At 39.7% G+C, this 10,861-nt stretch overlaps 1 protein-coding gene across 4 annotated transcripts in view; it reads left to right on the forward strand.

Annotated features, from left to right (window-relative positions):
* Nucleotides 1-10,407, forward strand: part of PCDH19 (protocadherin 19) — a 127,590-nt gene extending 117,183 nt beyond the window's left edge. For all 4 annotated transcript variants that reach the window (XM_043897124.1, XM_043897123.1, XM_043897125.1 and 1 more), the window contains one exon: nt 4,593-10,407. In XM_043897124.1, coding sequence (XP_043753059.1) covers nt 4,593-5,182 — 590 coding nt within the window. In that variant the 3' untranslated portion in view covers nt 5,183-10,407. The remainder of the gene's footprint in view (nt 1-4,592) is intronic.
* Nucleotides 10,408-10,861: the final 454 nt, after the last annotated feature.

The following is a 10,861-nucleotide window of genomic DNA, read 5'->3' on the forward strand; positions in this document are numbered from 1 at the left end:
TTGCCATGAAGTGATGGGACCAGACACCATGATCTTAGTTTTCTGAATGTTGAGCTTTAAGCCAACTTTTTCACTCTCCTCTTTCACTTTTGTCAAGAGGTTCTTTAGTTCTTCTTCGCTTTTTGCCATAAGGTTGGTGTCATGTGCATATCTGAGGTTATTGATATTTCCAGCTTGAGCTTCATCCAGCCCAGTGTTTATCATGGTGTACTCTGCATATAAGTTAAATAAGCAGGGTGGCAGTATATATCTTTGATGCACTCCTTTTCCTATTTGGAACCAGTCTGTTGTTCCATGTCCAGTTCTAACTGTTGCTTCCTGACCTGCATACAGATTTCTCAAGAGGCAGATCAGGTGGTCTAGTATTCCCATCTCTTTCAGAATTTTCCACAGTTTATTGTGATCCACACAGTCAAAGGCTTTGGCATAGTCAATAAAGCAGAAATAGATGTTTTTTTCTGGAACTCTCTTGCTTTTTCGATGATCTACCGGATATTGACAATTTGATCTCTGGTTCCACTGCCTTTTCTAAATCCAGCTTGAGCATCTGGAAGTTCATGGTTCATGTAGTGTTGAAGCCTGGCTTGGAGAATTTTGAGCATTACTTTACTAGCATATGAGATGAGTGCAACTGTGTTGTAGTTTGAGCATTCTTTGGGATTGCCTTTCTGTGGGATTGGAATGAAAACTGACCTTTTCCAGTCCTGTGGCCACTGCTGAGTTTTCCAAATTTGCTGGCATATTGAGTGCAGCACTTTCACAGCATCATCTTTCAGGATTTGAAATAGCTCAACTGGAATTCTATCACCTCCACTAGCTTTGTTCATAGTGATACTTCCTAAGGCCCCCTTGACTTCACATTCCAGGATGTCTGGCTCTAGGTGAGTGATCACAACATTGTGATTATCTGGAGGGTGATAATCTTTTTTGTATAGTTCTTCCGTATATTCTTGCCACCTCTTAATATCTTCTGCTTCTGTTAGGTCTGTACCATTTCTGTCCTTTATTGTGCCCATCTTTGCAGGAAATGTTCCCTTGGTATCTCTAATTTTCTTGAAAAGATCTCTAGTTTTTCCCACTCTTTTGTTTTCCTCTATTTCTTTGCATTGATCACTGAGGAAGGCTTTCTTATCTCTCCTTGCTGTTCTTTGGAACCCTGCATTCAAATGGGTGTATCTTTCCTTTTCTTCTTTGCCTTTCACTTCTCTTCTATTCACAGCTATTTGTAAGGCCTCATCAGACAACCACTTTGCCTTTTTCATTTCTTTTCCTTGGGAATGATCTTGATCCCTGCCTCCTGTACAATGTCCATCCATAGTTCTTCAGGCACTCTATCAGATCTAATCCCTTGAATCTATTTGTCACTTCTACTGTATAAGCATAAAGGATTTGATTTTGGACATACCTGAATGTTCTAGTGGGTTTCCCTACTTTCTTCAATGTAAGTATGAATTTAGCAATAAGGAGTTCATGGTCTGTGCCACAGTCAGCTCCTGGGCTTGTTTTGGCTGACTGTATAAAATTTCTCCATCTTTGGCTGCAGAGAATATAATCAATCTGATTTTGGTATTGACCATCTGGTGATGTCCATGTGTAGAGTCTTCTCTTGTGTTATTGGAAGAGGGTGTTTGCTATGATCAGTGCGTTCTCTTGGCAAAACTGTTAACCTTTGCCCTGCTTCATTCTGTACTCCAAGGCCAAATTTGCCTGTTACTCCAGGTGTTTCTTGACTTCCTACTTTTGCATTCCAGTCCCCTATAATGAAAAGGACATATTTTTGTGGTGTTCTTTCTAGAAGGTCTTATAGGTCTTCATAGAACTGTTCAATTTCAGCTTCTTCAGCATTACTGATCAGGGCGTAGACTTGGATGAGCATGATATTGAATGGTTTGCCTTGGAAACGGACAGAGTTCATTCTGTCATTTTTGAGATTGCATCCAAGTACTGCATTTTGGACTCTTGTTGACTCTTATGGCTACTCCATTTCATCTAAGGAATTCTTTCCCACGGTGGGTAGATATAATTGTCATCTGTGTTAAATTCACCCTTTCCAGTCCATTTCAGTTCGCTGATACCTAAAATGTCAATGTTCACTCTTGCCATCTCCTGTTTGACACCTCCAATTTGCCTTGATTCATGGACCTAACATTCCAGGTTCCTATGCAGTATTGCTCTTTACAGCATCAGACTTTACTTCCATCACCAGTTACGTTCACAACTGGGTGTTTTTGCTTTGGCTGTGTCTCTTCATTCTTTCTGGAGTTATTTCCCCACTGATCTCCAGTAGCATACTGGGCCCCTACCAACCTGGGGAGTTCATCTTGCAGTGTCCTATCTTTTTGCCTTTTCATACTGTTCATGGGGTTCTCAAGGCAAGAATACTGAAGTGGTTTGTCATTCCCTTCTCCAGTGTACCACATTTTGTCAGAACTCTCCACTATGACCCATCCATCTTGGGTGGCCCTACATTGCATGGCTCATAGTTTCATTGAGTTAGACAAGGCTGTGGTCTGTGTGATCAGATTGGTTAGTTTTCTGTGATTGTTTTTTCAGTCTGTCTGCCTTCTGGTGGAGAGTTCTGGCTGCTAGGTGGTGGGGTTAATGGCGACATCCTCCAAGAGGGCTTATGCCATACCCAGGTCTGCTGCACCCAGAGTCCCTGCCCCTGCAGCAGTCCACTGCTGACCCATACCTCCACAGGAGACATTCACACACAGTTCTGTCTCAGTCTCTGTAGGGTCTCTGGGTCCTGGTGCACACAAGTCATCAGGTGGCAGCAATGAAAGTTTACATGGAAGAGGCAGAGAAAGGGCTTTGACAAACCCTCATTTTTCAGAGGTGGCCAGGCATTCCTAACATGGAAGTGTGCTGGAGTTTGTGGGAGCTTTGTCCTATGTATGAAGAAGGCACTTATCTTCTTGGTGATAATGCTCATTTGTTATTTGGTTCCAACTCTGCAAAATTCTGAAAGTTTCATTCTCCAGCATTGAAAGGGGGCTTAAACTGGCCATCTTAAAGATAAGTCAGCAAACTGTGTCCAGGTATACCGGAAGTCTTATCTTTGGCTGGTTTTTCTGTAATTTAGGTCAAAAGCCATTTCCAGAGTCATGTTGAAATCTGAACTCAGCCTGGATTAAGCCTTGACCTTTAGCTGATTCTAACACTTTTTCTCCAAATGATGAAATATATACTCATTTCAACCATTGTTTCTTGAGCCTCCTCCCAAGTACCCCTTTACCAAAATAACTTTTGGTAAATGAAGCAGAGAATTATCTCTTTGCTGTATCATTTACTCTAAAAACTCAAGAAAAATACTAAAAAATAGAAGTACAATTGTATTAGGAAGGTGTGTTATATATAGATTAATATCAGGCAAGTCCCTGAATTATAGACTTCTTCCTGCAAGAAAAGCACTCATAGCACATATTTCCAACTTTTTTTGACATTTTTTTGTCCTTGCAATCTCTTCTTGTCTCCCTACCTCCTCCAATCCTACCCCAAGGATTTCTATAAATGTTAAGCTGCTCATATTTTGATGCATTGTGCGATGTGATATGAAAAAATTTCACTAGGTCATCCTCATGCAAGAATGTAACATAAATATAAATTGATCTGGAAAACTAGAGCTCTAAACCAGACATTAACAGTTTTCCAATGGACAGGTAGAAGTTAACCCTGAGTCCAAACTTTAGTGAAGCCCATATAGAAAGCTTTTCTGAGAGCCAAATTAAAACCTCAACTCTAAATGAACCTGGGATAAAACAAGAAAAACTTTTCTTGCCAGTAATTATGAATTCTATCTGCTGAGATCATCTATGATAGGGTTAACATAATCCATGAAGAAATTATGTTAAGAAATATGACCCAAATGAAATTGCAGATAAGAAAGATAAGAAGGAATGGCTGAGTATAATTAAATGATATTCAACCCATGAGGGATGTGTGCATAAGGCCGGGTGTAGCTTCTGGATCAGATGGAAGGAAGAGATCTCAGTATATTCCTTCTCATGGGAAATCTAAGTCATGTAAAGGGTTTAGTGAGGAGATTGGCTGGTGGGACTGGTGGCCAAAAAGAAGTGATGTGATTGGGTTTTCAGAGTATGTTACTAATCTAAAATTAAGCATTGAATATCATTGACAAGTAGGGTAGGAATGTGGTTGACAGTGCTATTACTCAGAAACATGGCCAAGACTTCTAAGTATATCTGCTAGAACCTGTTTCAAACACAGTTGATTTTAAGTAGGAATTGTTGATAAAATGCTGAGTCTCAGCACCTTTACCATCAGATAAGCTTTTTTAAAAATAAATTTTTTCATCATAGTGTGTTTCCCTTTAGGTTTTTAGTTTTGTCAGCAGTGGAAGCAGAAATAAAAATAATCATAAAAAAGGAGGGTAGAGTGTTGAGGGGGGAGATCTACAGCTTTTTAAAAATCCAATTCTTCACATTTGTCCCAAAAGGCAATAAAGGTCTATCTAAAAGTGTCATTTCCCCAGAGGACCTCTGGGTACCTAAGAAACCTGAGCACTGGGAAGTAACGATGATTCCTGGGAAAAGCTGATGAAATTGACATTTTTTATTTTCTTCAAACAGATCAGAATGAAGGATTTCATTGCAGGGAAGAATGCCGGATTCTTGGCCACTCTGACAGGTGCTGGATGCCCCGGAACCCCATGCCCACCTGCTCCAAGTCCCCTGAGCATGTGAGGAACATCATCACGCTGTCCATTGAAGCTACTGCTGCTGATGTTGAAGCTTATGACGACTGCGGCCCCACCAAGCGGACTTTCGCAACCTTTGGAAAGGATGTCAGTGACCACCCAGCTGAGGAGAGGCCCACCCTGAAAGGGAGAAGGACTGTTGATGTGACCATCTGCAGCCCCAAGGTCAACAGCGCTATCCGGGAGGCAGGCAATGGCTGTGAGGCTATTAGCCCTGTCACTTCCCCTCTGCATCTCAAGAGCCCTCTGCCTACCAAGCCTTCTGTGTCTTACACTGTTGCCCTGGCACCCCCGGCCCGTGATCTGGAGCAGTATGTCAACAATGGTCCTTCTCGTCCCTCTGAAGCTGAACCCCATGGAGCTGATGGCGAGAAAGTCGTGCATGAGGTCAACCCCATTCTGAAGGAAGGTCGAGACAAAGAGTCTCCTGGTGTGAAGCGTCTGAAGGATATTATTCTCTAAATCAGTCTTGGGGAAGAAAAAAGAGAGAAACCATGCTGGCTAGCAAAGAAGCAGTAGCTGATCATTGTAATTGTTCACCAATGGTTGGTTCTTGAGTGGCTATATTTCAGAGCTTTCCCTAAATGTATTGTTTATAAATGACTGTCAGTCTGTGACAATCCCTCTCGTTTCAACAGGCAGCAGGGGTGTTCCGTTGGAGCAAATTAGCTTTGGCTTGAGTCATTCATGGGGCCTTGATGTTGGGGAAACAGAGACAAATTCAGTTGTGAAAAGTATTATGTATTAAGTGTTTGAATTTATATATTTTTCTATGTCAAAATTATAATAAAAATTACCATTGTTTGTGGAGGATTACATTTTAAAAAAGCAAAAAAAAAAAAAAAAAAGGCTCTGGACACCTTTAATAAGTTTGCCACTGTTTTGTAGTGTAGACAAGTTAATGGTCATTTATTGTGTACTATTCATTGATTCAGTGATGTGAAATTGAGTCCCCAAATGGTTGTTTCTGAAGCTCGAGTACTTTCCAATGCCGCTACTTTGCTGTGGACACCCCTGCTTTAAAGAACCTTTTTGCTAGCTGTGCTATTGTCATATTTGATATTGCAAGTTGCTACGTGTGTGGTGGTGGCAAAAGGCTTATAGAAATTGGTGTTTTTTTCTTAAAAAAAATAAAACTACAGACAAAAACAAAGTGCGAACAACTGAGATGGCAAGTGAATGAGTAATGCCACATATATAGGCTGAGTACTTGGAGGGTACTCATTCACATAGGATACGCACAGAATGGTTGCTCACCATGTTGCAGAGTATTTTTCCTGACTTTCAGGTTTCTGCCCAGATCTATGATAGATCATTACAGAAAGTCATTTTTGGATATTCTGCTATCTAATTTGCAGTTGTCAGAAATATTGTGCTGAAAATTTTATGAGATCAATTTTTCTGATTTTCAGGCCCTGAACAGGAAAGTTGCTCCTGAAGTTATCAATTTCCAGGCTTAGAAATTCCCTATCTCCAATCATCTAAAACTTGAAAAGCCTGAATCTATTTTGAATTCTAAATTAGCATCTTTTCAGACACATACTTCCTGATTCAGTGTTTCCCAAACACGATTAGAATTAGACTGCAAAGCACGTCATGGACTGGAATTGAGAACTCCATGTAGCTCTGTATCATAAGAATATAAATAGGGACAGAGTAAGCAGTACAAAATGTATGTTTAGGAAAAGACAGGTAACAGGTAACAGCATCCCTAATCCAATTATTGTGCCTTCAGAATGGAGACACTTGGACACTTGAACTCATATTTATGACTGATATATTTTTTAAATTAAAAAATGTGAACAGGAAACTATTAAAATAAAAATCCTTTAGATTTAGCCAACTCTTTGCTCTAGGCTAGGAATACACCTTTTTTATTAACAAGTTTGTTACACACATTCTTTTTCTGTTTGTTTAACATTCCTCAAACTCCCCTGTTTATTAACTGTCTATTAATATTCACTAGCCAACATAGTATTCTTGCAGTCTGAGTTCATAATTTAAAAACAAGTATGTCACCTTTGCTCTGCCTTGGTCTTAAAAGAGTTGTTTCTAGAGAAACAAGTTTTGTGGTTATGTTCTCATCTGTTTCATTTTTTGAAATTCAAGAATACCCAGAGAAAAAGGCTTAGAGCATTAAGAATGCAAAAGATGATTTATTTTCTTAAGTTAGGTAGATAAGTCCACTCTTTTAAATGTTTTAGTTATTTTTGCCTGAGTTCCTGCTTTATACATTAACTGGCAACATTTTCTTTTGTGGGAAGGAGGGTTTGAGGGAGGGGGCTGGGTAAGGCAGTGGGAATGGAGTTAGTAGGGGAGAATATTTCTGAAAAAGAAGTTATAAATGAAGTTACAAATTCATCCTTATTTCTTATTCAGTGCTGAATACTACCTCATGCAGACTATTGGTGTGACTGCAAATTTCCCCCTGAAACTGACACAATTAAAAATCAATTATCATAGCATCTTCATTTTGTCTCATTTAATTCTCTCGCTTTTTCCCCTTTAATTCATTTCATTTTAGTAGTAGATTTTCATTTTAGTAGTAGATTTTGAATTAAGTATTTATTTGTTTGCAAGTGAATAGTTTATTTAGCATGTTAAAAATTAACTTTTTTTTTCATTTAATTTATGATGGCTGCCCATAGAATTTAGACTGTTCCTCCGCTGATCCATCCAGATATTAGCTATACTGTTAGCTACCACCTCACTTTCAAGTCAGATTTGACAGCTTTTGTACAGGTGTATTTCTTATGTGCTCAGTGGGGGTGAGGGAGCTGAAAAGATTGTGGCAAGTTGGAACATTCAATGTTATGTGGCCACTGGTTGCCATGTCTCTTACCAGCCAAATTTAAAATGGTTAATGTAGCAGTGACATTGATTCTGCTTCTCTCTTGTATTCACACCCCCCCCCCATTTTTTTTTCTCCAGAATTCAGTTTCAAGCAATGGACCAATCCTTTTTCCTTCTCAAAATACTTTGTTCGCAATGGGCAGTCAGATATTCTTTGGCTTCCAAATCCTTTACTGAGCATGTTCAGAGAATTTCCCTCATTAAGAAAATATCTTTTTTTCCCCCTCTACAGTTGTCTGATGTATACATCCTCCCAGAAGCACAAGTGCATCCTAGGAGGGCTTTGTATGCTGGTTTTATAGTCAGGCTGTGCCTGCAAAAAGAAATTTTGTGCAAGGATCCTAACTTTCCCTTTTGGTTCATGTTTTTCTCTCCTTCTTTCCAACATGTCTGATGAAAAGCCACAAAGGCCAGAGGGCCAAATATTCTCCCTTTTTTCCTCTCTAAATATGTTACACACTTAAATATGAGGGATCAATTTCAGTTCCTAAATCTTAGGGAGTTCTATTCCACATATTCTGATGTCCCTTTTGGGGAGGAATTGACATTTTAGGTGTGTTTAGGTGTGACATGTTGAGGTGTGACATGCTTTACTACTAACTGCTTTGGGCACATCCCTGAGCAGGTGAATGGTTTCATGCAATATAAACAGGTTAGTCTGCATTGATTGATTGCTTCTCCCCAAATATGGGAACATGCTATATACATACTAGGAATAGGAAGAAGGGAGCTGTGCTGTGTGGAGTCTCTTTTTTCTTTTCTCTATACTGACTAATCTATGAACCTGTTCAGAAGGAAACTTACCATCTTTTGGATTCTCTTAAAGCCAGTAGAGTAAATTATGGCCCACTTTATTGCCCAAATAGGTAATGGGCCAAGGGACCCCGCACTTCCTGAAAGGCTGTGGTTTCAAGGTGTAGACCTTGGACCAGCAGTATTAACGTCACTTGGGAACTTGTTAGAAATGGTAATTCTCTGTCCTCACCACTAACTGAAGCAGAACCTCTGGGGGTGAGACCTAGCAATTCATATGGATCAAATGCCCACTAAAGGTTGAGGACTTGATAAAGCACAGGTTGATGGGTCCTGCACTTAGAGTTTCTGGCTCAGTAGGTCTGGAGTGAGGCCTGAGTCTTTGGTGATTTAAAAATTCCCAAGTGATGCTGATGCATCTGGTCCAGGGATCACATTTTGAGTATCACTGCTCCAGTGTAAACCTGCCTAGTAGAGCTAATTGCACCTAAGGTGTCCATTTAGACTGATAAGTTGGTGACCCATTGATCACTAATCAAAAATATTAGAGGAATACAACTTAGAACTCTGAAAACTGGAGCCATCCAGTGTCATCCCAATAGTGTTACTTCAACATACACCTGATTGAAGGGAATTCAGTTGAATTTTTCATATTGCTCTATTATATTAATAAGCAAAATAAAAGCAGTCCACTTGAAGCCTCAAGGACAAAGGGCAGTTTTGGGAGACACAAGTGTGTAAGGATAGCTTGACTGGGCATCCGGTGTGGGAAAAGGATCATTACTGTACATAATAGAAGTTCTGGCTGGAATTCCAATTCACTCTATGGGGATCATTTTGATGTTGAATGGTCCCCAGAGCATCCTGACAAGTCTGGTCCACTTGGCTCTTTATCCAGGGTAATAAGACCCTAACTGACTTTGAAAAACTGGCATAAATGAGCTTAAAAAGTCCATTGTATACAGTCCTAGTGTTTGCCTTCTCAGTAAAATTACATTTAAGGATGTCATTTCATGAGTCAAATTGTATCTGCTGACACTAAAGTGTATTGAGATGTTGTTCTTTAGTTTAAGTATGTAACAAAGTAATATTCAAAGGGGATGTGTGGGGGTGGGGCTGGGACTGGGTGGCTTTATATTGATAATGAAATATTCCAGAGCAAAACACATTGTCCTAATGAAGTTGTTGCAGCTCTCTTTATTTTCTTGTGAAGCTGGAATTGGCCTGTGGGTCACATGTTGTGTAAAAAGTGAATTAATTTCCAATAGAACTCATATTGCTTTTTGTAAAAACAAAGAAAATCAACCACCTTGTCTGAAATATATATTGTAAGGTTCTCTTGGTAAAGAACAACCCACGAAAACCTGATCTTGATTGGAAAGCATTGTAGGTCATTAGGGAAAACTGATGATGCTGATTGTTGCTCCAGCTGTATTGGCAATTAAAAATGACCTTGTAACTAACTGAAAGTTGCTGTCAACCTTAGCAAACAAACCGGCTAACACCATTACAGCACTGGTTAAGTAGATTTTTACTGGCACTGGCTGGCGTTCAGCTGAGGAAGGCTAGAATGCAGACTTTAATGACCAAGAGCCAGACTAGCTTGAGCTAGAAATTCAGCAACAAATACCTTCTTGTGCTATTTGAATGCTAAGGTATTAGTTGCAAAAGGCTTACGCCTTCGCTCCTCTAGTGAGGGGAATGAGCCTGATGACACTATTACTGTTTACCTGTCAAACCAGGGTGGAAATTTAGAGGGATGCAAGTACAGTATGTCTCATTAAGCAGTCTTTGTTGCTGACTATATGAAGGTGAAATTGTTGTATATGCTGATCTGTATGTTATGTACATTTTCACAGTGATTGAATCATTGTAAAAAGAAAAAAAGACAAAAAAGAATCACCACTCTATTTTATGAAGATGATAAAGCAGCTTTATTAAATTATTACAGTTATGTTTTAAATGGTGTTATCTGCCACATTGTTTCCTTTTATCTGGTGGTTCTCTGGTTTCCCCTTAAATGTGTTTTCTCTGCTTCAAAAATTTAATGCATTTTAGTATTAAAGGCTATTATGGAAAAATGACTGCTTGGTGAATTGTGTCTCGGAGGGTATTGGTTGGCTGGGGGTCGGGGATGGTGTTGGGAGTGACTGTGAGGTCCATGAGGACCCAAAGGATTTCTCTTGCTTTTTTCATTTCACACAATCACCAGCTCTCCAACTAAGAGGGGATTCTTCCTTCAGCCAGGCTCCAGTCATTTCCTCAGTACCTTCTGTCCTTCCCATCCCAGTCAATACCTTTTTCTGAGGAGGGAGACCCATTCACATCCAGAGAGGTACTTTCCTGGGTGGTACCTTATACAAGAGCACTAAAACCATTCTTTAGAATAAACCATTTCAGGCCAACTTTACAGTGGGACTTCTCTGAAGAATTAATTTTAAAAAAGGTGAGAAATAGTAGAGGCTGACAGCAGGGGAAAAGAGAGTTTAAAACAAAGATGATCTAGCTGCCCCTTTGATGCCTTCAGGTTTGAAA

The sequence above is a fragment of the Cervus elaphus genome, chromosome X (assembly GCF_910594005.1).
Source record: "Cervus elaphus chromosome X, mCerEla1.1, whole genome shotgun sequence".
Taxonomy (NCBI): Eukaryota; Metazoa; Chordata; class Mammalia; order Artiodactyla; family Cervidae; genus Cervus; species Cervus elaphus.